The sequence below is a fragment of the Oncorhynchus nerka genome, linkage group LG15 (assembly GCF_034236695.1).
Source record: "Oncorhynchus nerka isolate Pitt River linkage group LG15, Oner_Uvic_2.0, whole genome shotgun sequence".
NCBI classification, from domain to species: Eukaryota; Metazoa; Chordata; class Actinopteri; order Salmoniformes; family Salmonidae; genus Oncorhynchus; species Oncorhynchus nerka.
The window spans coordinates 4,040,153-4,057,928 of NC_088410.1; the positions used below are offsets into that span (position 1 = coordinate 4,040,153).

Sequence of the window (17,776 nt, forward strand, 5' to 3'; positions counted from 1 at the left end):
GGAGACACAGTTCCCATAATGCAACACTAGACTATACGTGGAGACACAGTTCCCATAATGCAACACTAGACTATACGTGGAGACACAGTTCCCATAATGCAACACTAGACTATACGTGGCGACACAGTTCCCATAATGCAACACTAGACTATACGTGGAGACACAGTTCCCATAATGCAACACTAGACTATACGTGGAGACACAGTTCCCATAATGCAACACTAGACTATACGTGGAGACACCGTTCCCATAATGCAACACTAGACTATAAATAGGACATTAGGAACAGTTTTCTGGACAAAGGTTTACTATTTGAAGACTTGTTTTAGATCATTATCTATTATCTATATATATTATCTATATATCTATTATTGTTTTGTACCAATATGACAACACTCCTCCTCTCTTTGAGTTAACAGGAAACACTCTCCCTCCAACCCTCCTCCCCCCTACCCCTCCCGGAGTCCCCGGGTCGTACCTCTCCTGGTAACACCTTACTGCTGGGTCTGAAGAGGTTGTCTGTGCGGTTGGTCGACTGCAGGAAAACACCGGCGCTAAGTGGGTTCATGCTGTTATATAAATGTATTTTGGGACACTCCCTGGATGTCATTAATTACCACTAACTACAATCTGTTTAAAAGATGTCAAATTAAAATAAATCACCTTTATTTAACCAGGTAGGCTAGTGTACAACTGCGACATGGCCAAGATAAAGCAAAGCAGTGCGACACAAACAACAACACACATGGAATAAACAAGAGTACAGTCAAAAACACAATAGGAAAAAAGTCTATATACAATGTGTGCAAATGGCGTTAGGAGGTAAGGCAATAAATAGGCCATAGTAGCGAAGTAATTACAATTTAGAAAATTAACACTGGAGGGATAGGTGACCAGGGAGCTAAGGTGGAGCTTTACCTAGCATAGACTTATAGATGACCTGGAGCCAGTGGGTCTGGCGACGAATATGTAGCGAGGGCCAGCCGACTAGAGCATACAGGTCGCAGTGGTGGGTGGTATAAAGGGATTTTGGTGACAAAACGGATGGCACTGTGATAAACTGCATCCAGTTTGCTGAGTCGAGTATTGGAAGCTATTTTGTAAATGATGTCAAGGATCGGTAGGATAGTCAGTTTTACGAGGGTATGTTTGGCAGCGTGAGTGAAGTAGGCTTTGTTGCGAAGTAGGAAGCCGATTCTAGATTTAATTTATCACTACAACACTCCTACACCCTTGGATACATTGACAATTTGAAGATTTAACACGATTTTACATTTGAAGATTTTAAATGCTTAAATTCGGTTACTAGAGTGTGAAAAGCTGGGCCTAAATCTGTCTTCGATATGAAGGAACCATAACTGTCTGTCTTTGTTTCACAGGGGACAGTCCTATCTGTCACTCTCTCGGTAGAAGGGGCTTGTCATCTGGGCAGGCAAAACATCATGATGCTGTCGAGGCAGAGAAAAGTGTCTCAAGATCAGAACACCTCAAGAAACAACAGCTGAGACCCATGAGGAAGAAACCTCACTGCTGCTCTGACTGTGGGAAGAGTTACACCTCTAAAGTAAACCTTAGAGGACACCAGAGAATTCATACTGGAGAGAAACCTCACTGCTGCGCCCAGTGTGGAGCTAGCCTCTCCTCTGCCAGTGCACTGGAAGGACACATGCGGATTCACACTGGAGAAAAACCATACCAGTGCTCAGAATGTGGGCAGAGTTTCACAGAAGCCTCAGCACTGTCTGAACACAAACGAATACACACAGGAGAGAAGCCTCATCACTGTGAGCTGTGCGGGGGAAGCTATTCCTCTTCTAAATTACTCAGACTACACCAGAGGATTCACACAGGGGAGAAACCTTACCAATGCACTGACTGTGGGAAAAACTTCAGATTTATATCTTCTTTAAGATGTCACCAGCTAAGACATACTGGAGAGAAGCCCCACCAATGTACTGAGTGTGGGAAGAGGTTTGCTGTTAAGACTGGACTCTTGCGACATAAGAAAGTGCACACTGGAGAGAAAGGCTACCAATGTCCACAGTGTGGCAAGAAGCTAGGATCATCTAATTCTCTAGAGCAGCATAAGCGAACACACACTGGACAGAAACCCTTCCACTGTTTCCACTGTAAGTTGAGCTTTGCCACTAATTCAGCCCTGTGCACACACCAGAGAATTCATACAGGTGAGAAACCACACAGCTGCAATGTTTGCCAGAGGAGTTTTGGACGGTCGGATCACCTGAAAAATCATATGCAAATTCACACGGGAGAAAAGCCATACCACTGCTCTAAGTGCGAGCTGAGTTTCACTAACAACAGATCTCTGAAAGAACATGAGGTCAGACATACAGAAGATAAACCTCACTGCTGCTCCCAGTGCGGTGCTAGTCTCTCCTCTGCCAGGGCACTGGAAGGACACATGCGGATTCACACTGGAGAGAAACCGTATGAGTGCTCTGAATGTGGGCAGAAGTTTGCACACAGAGCCAATCTTAGGACACACCGAAGAATACACACAGGAGAGAAACCCTATCACTGCTCTGACTGCAAGAAGAGCTTTTCCAGACTTGACTCTTTAAATAATCACAAGTTCACACATTCAGAGAAGAAGATGTACCATTGCTCTCAGTGTGAGTCGAGCTGCACAACGCTAGGTGCATTGAAGAAACACAAGCTTATTCACACTGGAGAGAAGCCTTACCACTGCTCCCACTGTGACAAGAGCTTCCTTTGGCAACAGTCTCTCAAAGGACACGAGCGTCTTCACAAGGGAGAGAAACCATAATCTTGCTCAGACTGCGGGAACAACTTTGCCACAATGGCAACCTTGCGAATTCACCAGCGAAGACACACAGGAGAGAGGCCATACCAATGCCCTTTCCTGACTGTGGGAAGAGTTTTTCCCAGGCCAGCGCCTTGAAAGTTCACAAGAGAAGGCACACAGGAGAGAAGCCACACCACTGTGATCAGTGTGGGATGAGTTTTGTCACGTCGGGTGACTTTCAATCTCACCAGCAAACTCACTCCAAATAGAAGCCTTACTGCTGCACAGCCTGTGGACTTAGTTTTTGATCTGATTCCTTAAAGATTCACCAGAGAGTCCACACAGGAGGGAGGCCGTACAGCTGCTAAGAGTGTGACAGGAGTTACACCTTGAAGTGTCACCTTACTAGACACCAGCTGACACACAGAGAAACCTCACCACTGCTCTGACTGTAGGAAGAGTTTTGTTCTCTCAGGCAACCCATTTTTTTTAACCGAGAGAAACCTCACCACTGCTCTGACTGTGGGGAAATGCTTTACCACTGTTTTTCTAATATGTAAAAAAAAAAAAAAAAATCTAATTTTTTTAAATAAAATGATAAAAAGTATATTAGAGTATATTAGAAAAATTACATATTTACCAGATTTAGTTTGTTATTAATAGTTTGATTATATACTTAACTAATAGTAAGAAATGTATGTTATTTTTAAATATCTGTGTGAACTGAGAGGAGCCTAAAATCCAATAGATAAGATGTGGTTAGATGTAACCCAGATGAGGAGAACCTAGGGGAGTAGAACAACCCCCGCCCCCCAGTGCAGATGACCACAGGATAAACCCAAAGTGGCTTTTATGGTGACCCAATCTCCAGGGGAGGGGTGGAAAAAGCATTGCCTGTAAAGTTTTGGCTGCTCTGCCCAACAGTCAAGAGTGTTGGGCTTGATTAGTCTTTCATTATTGCAATAATTTAATCAATATTAAATAAAGATGATTGTTTGAAACACCTGTTGACCGCTCCTGAAGATCTGGGTAAACTGTGGGAACCATTTATATTTTTGGTGACGAGGAGGTGATCTGAAACACCTGTTGACTGCTCCTGAAGATCTGGGTAAACTGTGGGAACCATTTATATTTTTGGTGACGAGGAGGTGATCTGAAACACCTGTTGACCGCTCCTGAATATCTGGGTAAACAGGGAATCAGAAATTGGGATCTTAGGGAAAACCATACTCATTATTGAGCAGTTGGATCCGCCTAAGATCTGAGAGGTAGCGTGCGCGGGTGGATGCCAGATCTCCGACATGGTCCAAGCCTACCTCAGTACTATCTGTCCCATAAGTGATGAAATTATAAAAATAAATGCCCCCTGTTGACGCTCAGAGCGAGGTCTTCCTTCAGAGGGCCATAGCTGATGTAAACCAGCAGGACTCCATTGATAAGTGTTCTTAAATGTGGTATCCTTGGGCATGGTTGCTAATTAATAAGTCCAGATCCGTGGTACTGAGTTGATCACAGTAGGACTGGTGAGGTTCATGTGGAGTGAAGGACTAGTGTGTGTGGGTGATCTTGCGAGAGAGAGAGAGAACTCTGCTTGGTGAAGTTCAAATTATAACGTGTAATGTTTTGATCAAATGTTTGATAAATGAGGTAACCGGTATGGCCTGGGTTACTATTGTTTAGGTGTTATTCCCTGTGTTTGTGATATGACAGTTGTGTGAGTTTGGAAATACGCGTTCATCTGAAGTTTGTGATTTAAAGTATAGAAATGTGTAATAATAAGACTCAAAAAATACAAAATGTGGATCAGTTTCGATTCGTAGGGATAAAGGGAGAAGTGTTTGTGATGTGTGAGGTTGGAAATACGCGTTCATCTGAAGTTTGTTTAGGTGTTATTCCCAGTGTTTGTGATAAAGTATAGAAATGTGCATAATTAGACTAAAATAAATTTAAAATGTGGATAAGTTTCGATACGGCGAGCTGATTCGTAGGGATAAAGGGAGAAGTCATTGGAAACACTCTTGAATTAATGTGAGTAACTAAGATTTCCTACATTTATGTATTGATTCTGTGACAATATAGATACAATTCCCCCCCCCCAAAAAAATTGTATGTGCATATAATTGATTACTAGAGATGAATATTAATAATAAAAGATTTGTTAATGGAAATACTAATAATATGCAACCCTGAACACCCATACGTCAGGGGTGAACAAATTATTCTGAGGGGTTCAGCACGGTCCCTTTAAGGATCATTTGATAGAGGTTAAAAGCATTAGATGACATCCAGGTAATACATATAGAGAACGGCCCATAAAGGCCTGAAAAATTATTATTTTTTTGCAGTAAGAGATGAGTTGCTGTATTTATTGTTAAAAGGATCATTTGATAGAGGTAAGGTTAAATAGAGGTAAGGTTAAAAGGATCATTTGATAGAGGTAAGGTTAAAAGGATCATTTGATAGAGGTAAGGTTAAATAGAGGTAAGGTTAAAAGGATCATTTGATAGAGGTAAGGTTAAAAGGATCATTTGATAGAGGTAAGGTTAAAAGGATCATTTGATAGAGGTAAGGTTAAAAGGATCATTTGATAGAGGTAAGGTTAAAAGGATCATTTGATAGAGGTAAGGTTAAAAGGATCATTTGATAGAGGTAAGGTTAAAAGGATCATTTGATAGAGGTAAGGTTAAATAGAGGTAAGGTTAAAAGGATCATTTGATAGAGGTAAGGTTAAAAGGATCATTTGATAGAGGTAAGGTTAAAAGGATCATTTGATAGAGGTAAGGTTAAAAGGATCATATGATAGAGGTAAGGTTAAAAGGATCATTTGATAGAGGTAAGGTTAAAAGGATCATTTGATAGAGGTAAGGTTAAAAGGATCATTTGATAGAGGTAAGGTTAAATAGAGGTAAGGTTAAAAGGATCATATGATAGAGGTAAGGTTAAAAGGATCATTTGATAGAGGTAAGGTTAAAAGGATCATTTGATAGAGGTAAGGTTAAAAGGATCATTTGATAGAGGTAAGGTTAAATAGAGGTAAGGTTAAAAGGATCATTTGATAGAGGTAAGGTTAAAAGGATCATTTGATAGAGGTAAGGTTAAAAGGATCATTTGATAGAGGTAAGGTTAAAAGGATCATTTGATAGAGGTAAGGTTAAATAGAGGTAAGGTTAAAAGGATCATTTGATAGAGGTAAGGTTAAAAGGATCATTTGATAGAGGTAAGGTTAAAAGGATCATTTGATAGAGGTAAGGTTAAAAGGATCATTTGATAGAGGTAAGGTTAAAAGGATCATTTGATAGAGGTAAGGTTAAATAGAGGTAAGGTTAAAAGGATCATTTGATAGAGGTAAGGTTAAAAGGATCATATGATAGAGGTAAGGTTAAAAGGATCATTTGATAGAGGTAAGGTTAAAAGGATCATTTGATAGAGGTAAGGTTAAAAGGATCATTTGATAGAGGTAAGGTTAAAAGGATCATATGATAGAGGTAAGGTTAAAAGGATCATATGATAGAGGTAAGGTTAAATAGAGGTAAGGTTAAAAGGATCATATGATAGAGGTAAGGTTAAATAGAGGTAAGGTTAAAAGGATCATATGATAGAGGTAAGGTTAAAAGGATCATATGATAGAGGTAAGGTTAAAAGCATTAGATGACTGTCTAAACGCTTATTTGATTTTCTACATCCAGGTAATACATATAGAGAACTGCCCATAAAGGCCTGATTTTTTTTTTTTTTTTGCAGTAAGAGATGAGTTGCTGTATTGAATAAATCCGAGCGAATTAAAGTTGGAATTTCCACTAGACTTATATAAGGTAGTAGTACAAAGCCTGACTTATATAACGTAGTAGTACAAAGCCTGACTTATATAAGGTAGTAGTACAAAGCCTGACTTGTAGTAGTTCAAAGCCTGACTTATATAACGTAGTAGTACAAAGCCTGACTTGTAGTAGTTCAAAGCCTGACTTATATAACGTAGTAGTACAAAGCCTGACTTGTAGTAGTTCAAAGCCTGACTTATATAAGGTAGTAGTACAAAGCCTGACTTGTAGTAGTTCAAAGCCTGACTTATATAACGTAGTAGTACAAAGCCTGACTTATATAACGTAGTAGTACAAAGCCTGACTTGTAGTAGTTCAAAGCCTGACTTATATAACGTTTTTTTTATTTATTTCACCTTTATTTAACCAGGTAGGCTAGTTGAGAACAAGTTCTCATTTGCAACTGCGACCTGGCCAAGATAAAGCATAGCAGTGTGAACAGACAACACAGAGTTACACATGGAGTAAGCAATTAACAAGTCAATAACACAGTAGAAAAAAAAATGGGCAGTCTATATACAATGTGTGCAAAAGGCATGAGGTAGGCGAATAATACAATTTTGCAGATTAACACTGGGGTGATAAATGATCAGATGGTCATGTACAGGTAGAGATATTGGTGTGCAAAAGAGCAGAAAGGTAAATAAATAAATAAAATAAAAAAACAGTATAAAAACAGTATGGGGATGAGGTAGGTGAAAATGGGTGGGCTATTTACCAATAGACTATGTACAGCTGCAGCGATCGGTTAGCTGCTCGGATAGCTGATGTTTGAAGTTGGTGAGGGAGATAAAGTCTCCAACTTCAGCGATTTTTGCAGTTCATTCCAGTCACAGGCAGCAGAGTACTGGAACGAGAGGCGGCCAAATGAGGTGTTGGCTTTAGGGATGATCAGTGAGATACACCTGCTGGAGCGTGTGCTACGGATGGGTGTTGCCATCGTGACCAGTGAACTGAGATAAGGCGGAGCTTTACCTAGCATGGACTTGTAGATGACCTGGAGCCAGTGGGTCTGGCGACGAATATGTAGCGAGGGCCAGCCGACTAGAGCATACAAGTCGCAGTGGTGGGTGGTATAAGGTGCTTTGGTGACAAAACGGATGGCACTATGATAGACTGCATCCAGTTTGCTGAGTAGAGTGTTGGAAGCCATTTTGTAGATGACATCGCCGAAATCGAGGATCGGTAGGATAGTCAGTTTTACTAGGGTAAGCTTGGCGGCGTGAGTGAAGGAGGCTTTGTTGCGGAATAGAAAGCCGACTCTTGATTTGATTTTCGATTGGAGATGTTTGATGTGAGTCTGGAAGGAGAGTTTGCAGTCTAGCCAGACACCTAGGTACTTATAGATGTCCACATATTCAAGGTCGGAACCATCCAGGGTGGTGATGCTAGTCGGGCATGCGGGTGCAGGCAGCGATCGGTTGAAAAGCATGCATTTGGTTTTACTCGCGTTTAAGAGCAGTTGGAGGCCACGGAAGGAGTGCTGTATGGCATTGAAGCTCGTTTGGAGGTTAGATAGCACAGTGTCCAATGACGGGCCGAAAGTATATAGAATGGTGTCGTCTGCGTAGAGGTGGATCAGGGAATCGCCCGCAGCAAGAGCAACATCATTGATATATACAGAGAAAAGAGTCGGCCCGAGAATTGAGCCCTGTGGCACCCCATAGAGACTGCCAGAGGACCGGACAGCATGCCCTCCGATTTGACACACTGAACTCTGTCTGCAAAGTAATTGGTGAACCAGGCAAGGCAGTCATCCGAGAAACCGAGGCTATTGAGTCTGCCGATAAGAATATGGTGATTGACAGAGTCGAAAGCCTTGGCGAGGTCGATGAAGACGGCTGCACAGTACTGTCTTTTATCGATGGCGGTTATGATATCGTTTAGTACCTTGAGCGTGGCTGAGGTGCACCCGTGACCGGCTCGGAAACCAGATTGCACAGCGGAGAAGGTACGGTGGGATTCGAGATGGTCAGTGACCTGTTTGTTGACTTGGCTTTCAAGACCTTAGATAGGCAGGGCAGGATGGATATAGGTCTATAGCAGTTTGGGTCCAGGGTGTCTCCCCCTTTGAAGAGGGGGATGACTGCGGCAGCTTTCCAATCCTTGGGGATCTCAGACGATATGAAAGAGAGGTTGAACAGGCTGGTAATAGGGGTTGCGACAATGGCGGCAGATAGTTTCAGAAATAGAGGGTCCAGATTGTCAAGCCCAGCTGATTTGTACGGGTCTAGGTTTTGCAGCTCTTTCAGAACATCTGCTATCTGGATTTGGGTAAAGGAGAACCTGGAGAGGCTTGGGCGAGGAGCTGCGGGGGCGGAGCTGTTGGCCGAGGTTGGAGTAGCCAGGCGGAAGTACTACGTAGTAGTACAAAGCCTGACTTATATAACGTAGTAGTACAAAGCCTGACTTATATAACGTAGTAGTACAAAGCCTGACTTATATAACGTAGTAGTACAAAGCCTGACTTATATAACGTAGTAGTACAAAGCCTGACTTATATAGCGTAGTAGTACAAAGCCTGACTTATATAAGGTAGTAGTACAAAGCCTGACTTATATAAGGTAGTAGTACAAAGCCTGACTTATATAACGTAGTAGTACAAAGCCTGACTTATATAACGTAGTAGTACAAAGCCTGACTTATATAACGTAGTAGTACAAAGCCTGACTTATATAAGGTAGTAGTACAAAGCCTGACTTAAATAACGTAGTAGTACAAAGCCTGACTTAGGGTTTTTTCATCAAGATAATAATCATTACGGAGCTGATGTGATGTAATAAAAGCCGATGTGATGTAATAGAAGCCGATGTGATGTAATAGAAGCCGATGTGATGTAATAGAAGCCGATGTGATGTAATAGAAGCCGATTGAAAAGCTAAAATCCCCTTTTGCACATGTGTGAAGTCTCTACGGAGGAACACTTTGATGACCTGGTAATTGTCTTGTTTATTGTTGTGCCCAGATGTTAAGGACTACAGACCATTATGTCCGGGTTATTTGCAGGATTTAATTGTCATTTCATTAGCATTGGGTCTGTGTTACTGACTGAAATCCTGAGTTTTCTGATTTGTCATTTCAACTATCGCCTGTGTTTTTCTTAAGTTCTAGCAGCCAGTGTTTGTTTTATGTTTTTACATTTTAGCAGCTTGCTTAGTTCTAATAGGAAAACCCTTTACAATCCACATATGGACTGATGACCGGTAGACAGTCGATGCCCTTTTTTAAACCCCTGTGAGAAGTGATATGTAGGAATTAAGGGGTGTATAGTTTTGTTATTTGTTTCGATACAAATCTCCCCAGATTGGGTCTGCTGGATGATCGCCATAACCTCCTGACCCCGTGGCTCTGCTACCAGGTTGACACTATAAGGGAGGATAAACCAATTCGAAAAAACATGGTATCAACAGAATGTGGTGTTTTCTTTGACGTGTTTTAAGAATATTGGTCCTAAGTAATAATTTGTCATTAACAGTCAGCTTGTCTGGATTTCCTGAGTCAGAAATGAACGGAACTGTTCTGATCTGTCCTCTTTTTGAGAAAGGTGACTACAGAGTGTATCTAGATGCATGGAAGGGATCATTTGACCAAACGGACCTCAAAAAACTCTAACCCGGCTGAAGAAAAGGCGCTGTGTCCCTGTCCTGGCGCCACTTCTAACGAGAGACCTGAGTCCGAGCCCCAGCAACCGTTGTACAGCGTCCAGTTGAAGGTATCAACTGCCTTTTCCTCTCAGGAGTGCCAAAGGAGTCCACGTGAAGTGAGCATGGAGAGAGATCCGTTTCCAAAACTTCTCTCATATTGCTGGTATACTGGTTGGCAAATGGACAAGACCTAGTAGGAGTTGTGGTGGGGCTCAGCGGAGACGATGACATTAGGACATTATCATGGCCTATCCACTTTTGAACTCTGAACCTATCTGAAGAAGAACATGAAGAAATGCCAGAAGATTTGAGTGCCGGGAAAGGGAGGGGTTTGGTCAACTGCGCTCGTAATTGATTTAGACCTTATTTTGAAATAGTTTATTTTGGGGTATCAGGTTGATTTTGAGCTCTACACTACGCTAAATGTGTAGTCATTTATGCTAAGAATGCTTTGAGATGCACATCCCAACCAGAAGCCCCACAGTGACTGTACGTACATACCCAAACCAGAAGCCATGGATTACAGGCAACATCCGCACTGAGCTAAAGGGTAGAGCTGCTGCTTTCAAGGAGCGGGACTCTAACCCGGAAGCTTATAAAAAAAATCCTGCTATGCCCTCTGATGAACCATCAAACAGGCAAAGCGTCAATACAGGACTAAGATGGAATCGTACTACACCTGTTCCGATGCTCATCGGATGTGGCAGGGCCTGCAAACCATTACAGACTGCAAAGGGAAGCACAGCTGTGAGCTGCCCAGTGACTGTGAGCCTACCAGTCAAGTTAAATTACTTCTATGATCACTTTGAGGCAAGTAACACTGAAACATGCATGAGAGCATCAGCTGTTCTGGATGACTGTGTGATCACACTGTCCGCAGCAGATATAAGACCTTTAAACAGGTCAACATTCACAAGGCTGTGAACTCCGAATTGTGAACTCTGACCAACTGGCAGGTGTCTTCACTGACATTTTCAATTTCCCTGTCTGAGTATGTAATACCAACATGTTTCATGCAGACCACCATAGTCCCTGTGCCCAAGAACACTAAGGTAATGACTCACATCAACACCATTATCCCAGAAACCATAGACCCACCCCAATTTGTCTACCGCCCCAACAAATCCACAAATGATGCCATCTCTATTGCACTCCACACTGCCCTTTCCCACCTGGACAAAAGGAACACCGATGTGAGAATGCTATTTATTGACTACAGCTCGGCGTTCAACACCATAGTGCCCGCAAAGCTCATTACTAAGCTAAAGACCCTGGGACTAAACACCTCCCTCTGCAACTGGATCCTGGACTTCCTGACGGGTGGTAAGGGTAGGTAAAAACACATCTGCCACAATGATCCTCAACACGGGGGCACCTCAGGGGTGTATGTGCTCCCTGTTCACTCATGGCTAGGCACGACTCCCAACACCATTAAGTTTGCTGATGACACAACAGTGGTAGGCCTGAACGCAGACAACGATGAGACAGCCTATAAGGAGGAGGTCAGAGACCTGGCCGTGTGGTGCCAGGATAACAACCTCTCCCTCTACGTGATCAAGACAAAGCAGATTGTGGACTACAGGAAAAGGAGGTTTGAGCACGCCACCATTCTCATCGACGGGGCTGTAGTGGAGCAGGTTTAGAGCTACAAGTTCCTTGGTGTCCACATCACCAACAAACTTTTATGGTCCACACACACCATGACAGTTGTGAAGAGGGCATGACAATATAGCCCAATATATCACCGGGGCCAAGCTTCCTGTCATCCAGGACCTCTATACCAGACGGTGTCAGTGTAACAGTATTGTTTCCGTTCCTCTCCTCGCCCCTACCTGGGCTCGAACCAGGGACCCTCTGCACACATCAACAACTGACACCCTTGAGGCATCGTTACCCATCGCTCCACAAAAGCTGCGGCCCTTGTAGAGCAAGGGGAACAACTACTTCAAGGTCTCAGAGCGAGTGACGTCACTGATTGAAACGCGCGCAACACCGCTAACCAGCTAGCCATTTCACACTGGTTACAAGAGGAAGGCCCTATAAGTTGTCAGACTCCATCCATCCGTGTCAGACTATTCTCTCTGCTACCGCACCGCAAGTGGTACCGGAGCGCGAAATCTAGGTTCAAGAGGCTTCTAAAACAGATTCTACCCCCAAGCCATAAGACTCCTGAACATCTAGTCAAAATGCCACCAAGACTCATTTCATTGACCCCCCCTTAATCCTGCTGCTACTCTCTGTTTATAATCTATCCATAGTCACTTTAACTCTACCTACATATTACCTCAATTACCTCGACTAACCGGTGCCCCCCTGTGTATAGCCTCGCTAGTGTTATTTTAGTGCTGCTCTTTTAATTTATATCAATTTTTTTTACTTATCTATTCTGTACTTAATAGTTAAGGGCTTGTTAGTAAGCATTTCACTGTAAGCTGAACACCTGTTGTGTTCGGCGCATGTGTCACGAATATTACCGAAGGTGACTCCCCTTCTTGTTCGGGTGGCGCTCGGCGGTCGTCGTCGCCGGTCTACTATCCGTTGTTCTGTGTTCGTTTAGTTCTGTCTAATTGGTATCACCTGTTTCTTGTTTGGTTGTTAGGATAGGGTTATATATAGTCTGTTCAGCCCGCTTCTGTTTCGTGCGGGCTTGTTCTCCTGTTTCTTTGTTTGAGTGTATTTGGTTGGCATTTGGGTTTCACGCTGTCCGTTTATATTTCTGTTCATTTGTGTTTCCACTTTTGTACATGTTATGTTTCCAGGACATTAAAGCGTGTTGTTTTTCCCACATCCTTTGCTCTCTGCGCCTGACTCCACACCTCTTCACTCATTTACACGTAACAGCATGTGACAAATACAATTGGATTTGTGGATTTCACTCACCGACGGCTATGAGCCCATGACTAGAGAAAACCAGATTGATGGCTTAGCTGTTAGCAAGGCTGAATCATTCAAATTCTTGGGAGCCATCATCTCCCACCACCTTTTATCAGGAGGACCACGTCCCGGCCTCTATCGGGAGGACCACGTCCCGGCCTCTATCGGGAGGACCAGGTCCCAGCGGTCATCCAGGGGATGTACTACTTGCGGCAGAAAGTACTAGAAAAAAACTCCCAGTCAACCTGATCCGGATGTCAGCAACAATTGAGTCCATCCTCACGACTTTATTACAGACAAAAAATACCCCCCCAGAATGACCAGGTTTATCAAAAAGCTGATTAAACATGGAGGGATTATCTTGGCAAAGGAGAAATTCTCCCTAAAAGGGATGGAAACAACTTTCTGAGAGAAATACGCTTTTTGTGCGAATGAAACATGCGACCGACATTTTACATGTTGCATTAATATTTGTGTTCAGTGTAATGAAAATAATTAAAAAATGCATCAAATTATGTTTTTTTTCCCCTCTATGTGGTTGCAATGCTGTGTACAGTTGTACTGCAAGATAGTGCTTCAAAATCTATAAATTCGCTTGTTATTGGAGGACGACTCTTATTTTGAAAAACATGTCCGCCTTTCTGCGGCCATTTCATGATCTGCGACCAGCAGAACGGTAACGTGAAGGAAATGTTTTCAATGGAACGGATGTGAAGGCGGAATCTGTCTTTTCTTTCGGGACTTTAGGCAAAGAGTCACTGGTTAGAATATACCGTTACCTCCATAATCTACAATTCAACAGACTAGGGATAAACATCTCATCTGGTTCACTTGGCCTGAACTCTGCAAACGACCGACCGTAAACGAGTGTCTACAATGAATCAGGTGAGTAAGACGCATGTAAAATATAAATAAAAACACGTCGGCGACCACGAACGTGGTAACAAGTTTCACGGATCTCCGTCAGGTGGTGACAAATTTATTTAATTGATAGCACAGTTTCATTATTTGTTTAATTAATTTCGCTTTACTAAGTATTGTTTACGTAGGTTAATATATCGTTGCTCTCCCGAACGGTAATAATGGCCGTGAATTGCTGAATGGAAGATTGCTAAAGTAGGCCGTAGGCCGCAGCAAAGCCTTGAATTTTCCTGAACGAGCTACCAACTGGAGATCCGGGCATATTTTTCTGCTCCTGACACAGTTACGGTTAATTTGGTCTGCAGAATATCTCAATCAAGGTTTTTTATCTCTCTTCATTTCATAACAGTGAAAGAAAATATATAATAGTTGTAAACGCAACTTGACATAGGAGTTGCTGCTGCTTGTATTTGTTGGACAGTCTAGTTAGTTACCTACTGTAGCATAATGTAATGGGCATTTTAATGTTTGTGCTTTTCTTACAACTAATTGCAGCGATCTATTCATCTGCTGTTCTATAAACCCATTTCTGTGTTCATGCAAGTGGCTGACTGTACAAATCACCTATCAGTATCTGCAATTTGGCAGTACGCCCAGACCGTGTTTTGAGAACAACTAAAGATATCTCCGTTTCAAGCTCTTAAGCTTAGAGAGGAGAAATATCGAGAGGTGTTAGTCTGTCAAATGTTCTGAGCATGTTCTGGCTGTTTGAGCCAGTAAAGGGTGTTTTTACTAGTCTTGGTCAGCAGAATGATGTTTGCTTCCCGCCAGGCCTGAAATGCAAACCGACAGTTTGTATCTTTTAATAAAAGAAGACCACAAGTTCCACTTGGCTGTGCACACAGAAGGTGACGTGCTGAATTTAATCCATATTTTGTCGGTTTTCAGAGGTTGGAACTAAACTAGCATTTCTGCACTAGGAGAGGAATTAGGTCGAAATATTGGCGTCAACTTCCTCTGGAGAAGTTCTTATGCGAAAGCCGCTATTATCTAATTATAGCACAACCGTAAACAAAGAGACAATAGCATATTTCAACCCTGCAGGCGCCACACAAAACGCAGAAATAAAATATAAATCATGCCTTACCTTTGATGAGCTTCTTTTGTTGGCACTCCAATATGTCCCATAAACATCACAATTGGTCCTTTTGTTCAATTAATTCCGTTGTTATATCTCCAAAATGTCAATTTATTTGGCGCGTTTGATCCAGAAAAAAACAGCTTCCGATTTGCACAACGCCACTACAAAATATCTCAAAAGTTACCTGTAAACTTTGCCAAAACATTTCAAACTACTTTTGTAATACAACTTTAGGTATTTTTAAACATTAATAATCGATCAAATTGAAGACTGGTCTATCTGTTTTCAATGCAGGAGGATCACAAACCAACGCTACTTTTCAAGTCTTGCGCAACTCTCAACAGTACACATAACGTTACCCTGGTCCAAGATGGCCGTACTTCTTCATTGCACAAAGGAATAACCTCAACCAAATTCCAAAGACTGGTGACATCCAGTGGAAGCGGTAGGAACTGAAAACAAGTTCCTAAGAAATATCGTTTCCCAAATAGAATTGAACAGACAGTGACCTCAAAAATAAATCATTCTGAATGGTTAGTCCTCGGGGTTTTGCCTGCTACATACGTTATGTTATACTCACAGACATGATTCAAACCGTTTTAGAAACGTCAGTGTGTTTTCTATACAAATCTACTAATAATATGCATATCTTATATTCTTGGCATGAGTAGCAGGAAGTTGTAATTGGGCACGCTATTTATCCAAAAGTGAAAATGCTGCCCCCTATCCCAAAGAGGTTAACGTTTGCCTTTTTAAACGGGATTGGAATGATTTGAGTATTTTAAATTACTTGACAACACTCCTCTCTTTTTGGATTAACAGGAAACACTCTCCCTCCAACCCTCCTCCCCCCTACTCCTCCCGGAGTCCCTGGGTCGTACGTCTCCTGGTAACACCTTACTGCTGGGTCTGAAGAGGGTCTGTGCGGCTGGTCGACTGCAGGAAAACACCGGTGCTAAGTGGGTTTATGATCTTACAAACATTTATTATAGGACACTGCCTGAATGTCATTAATTACCACTAAATACAATCTGTTTAAAGATGTAGAATTTAAAAAATATATGTATATATTTCATCTTTATTTAACCAGGTAAGCTAGTTGAGAACAAGTTTTCATTTACAACTGTGACCTGGCCAAGACAAAGCAAAGCAGTGCGACACAAACAACAACACAGAGTTACACATGGAATTTACAAGTGTACAGTCAATAACCCAATAGAAAAAAAGGTCTGTAAACAGTGGCTATGGGTGGGTGTTGCTACGGTGACCAGTGAGCTAAGGCGGAGCTTTACCTAGCATAAAGACTTATAGATGACCTGGAGCCAGTGGGTCTGGCGACGAATATGTAGCGAGGGCCAGCCAACGAGAGCATACAGGTCGCAGTGGTGGGGGGTATAAGGGATTTTGGTGACAAAACAGATAGACCTGTAATAGACTGCATCCAGTTTGCTGAGTAGAGTATTGGAAGCTATTTTGTAAATGACATCGCTGAAGTCGAGGATCGGTAGGATAGTCAGTTTTACGAGGGTATGTTTGGGTGCGTGAGTGAAGTAGGCTTTGTTGCAAAGTAGGAAGCCGATTCTAGATTTAATTTATCATTACAACACTCCTACACCCTTGGATATATTGACAATTTGAAGATTTAACACGATTTTACATTTGAAGATTTTAAATGCTTAAATTCGGTTACTAGAGTGTGAAAAGCTGGGCCTAAATCTGTCTTCGATATGAAGGAACCATAACTGTCTGTCTTTGCTTCACAGGGGACAGTCCTAACCGTCACTCTCTCAGTATAAGGGGCTTGTCAACTTGGGAGGCTTATGCTGAGGAAGCAGAGAAAAGTCTCTCCAGATCAGAACACCTCAAGAAACACCAGCAGAGACCCACACGGAAGAAACCTCACTGCTGCTCTGACTGTGGGAAGAGTTACACCTCTAAAGTAAACCTTAGAGGACACCAGAGAATTCATACTGGAGAGAAACCTCACTGCTGCGCCCAGTGTGGAGCTAGCCTCTCCTCTGCCAGTGCACTGGAAGGACACATGCGGATTCACACTGGAGAAAAACCATACCAGTGCTCAGAATGTGGGCAGAGATTTAAAGACTCCAGTGGTTTACGGTTACACGAGAGAATAAAACACACCGGCGAAAAACCACACTGTTGCTCTGACTGTGGGAAGAGATTTGTTACATCGCAACGCTTAAAAGCTCACCAGCGGATTCACACTGGAGAGAGACCTTTCCATTGCTCTGAGTGTGGGAAGAGTTTCAAACAAGCCTCAGCACTGTCTGAACACAAACAAATACACACAGGAGAGAAGCCTCTCACTGCTGCTCCCAGTGCGGTGCTAGTCTCTCTTCTGCCAGGGCACTGGAAGGACACATGCGGATTCACACTGGAGAGAAACCGTACGAGTGCTCTGAATGTGGGCAGAAGTTTGCACATAGAGCCGATCTTGGGACACACCGAAGAATACACACAGGAGAGAAACCCTATCAGTGCTCTGACTGCAAGAAGAGCTTTCCAAGACTTTGCTCATTAAAAAATCACAAGTTCACACATTCAGAGAAGATGTACCACTGCTCCCAGTGTGAGTCGAGCTGCACAACGCCAGACGCATTGAAGAAACACCAGCTTATACACACTGGAGAGAAGCCTTACCACTGCTCCC

The 17,776-nt window shown here is 42.6% G+C and overlaps 1 protein-coding gene and 1 long non-coding RNA gene across 2 annotated transcripts; both read left to right on the forward strand.

Annotated features, from left to right (window-relative positions):
* Positions 1 to 266: 266 nt before the first annotated feature.
* LOC135559977 (zinc finger protein 135-like) lies at positions 267 to 2,879 on the forward strand. The gene is made up of 2 exons (XM_065000887.1): positions 267 to 558; positions 1,380 to 2,879. Exon 2 carries the CDS (start codon positions 1,511 to 1,513, stop codon positions 2,786 to 2,788), a length of 1,278 nt encoding a protein of 425 aa, XP_064856959.1. The 5' UTR covers positions 267 to 558; positions 1,380 to 1,510; the 3' UTR covers positions 2,789 to 2,879.
* A 10,862-nt stretch (positions 2,880 to 13,741) lies between these two features.
* Positions 13,742 to 16,959, forward strand: LOC135559979 (uncharacterized). The gene is made up of 3 exons (XR_010458622.1): positions 13,742 to 13,988; positions 15,928 to 16,064; positions 16,869 to 16,959. It is a non-coding gene; the product is annotated as an uncharacterized LOC135559979 (long non-coding RNA).
* Positions 16,960 to 17,776: the final 817 nt, after the last annotated feature.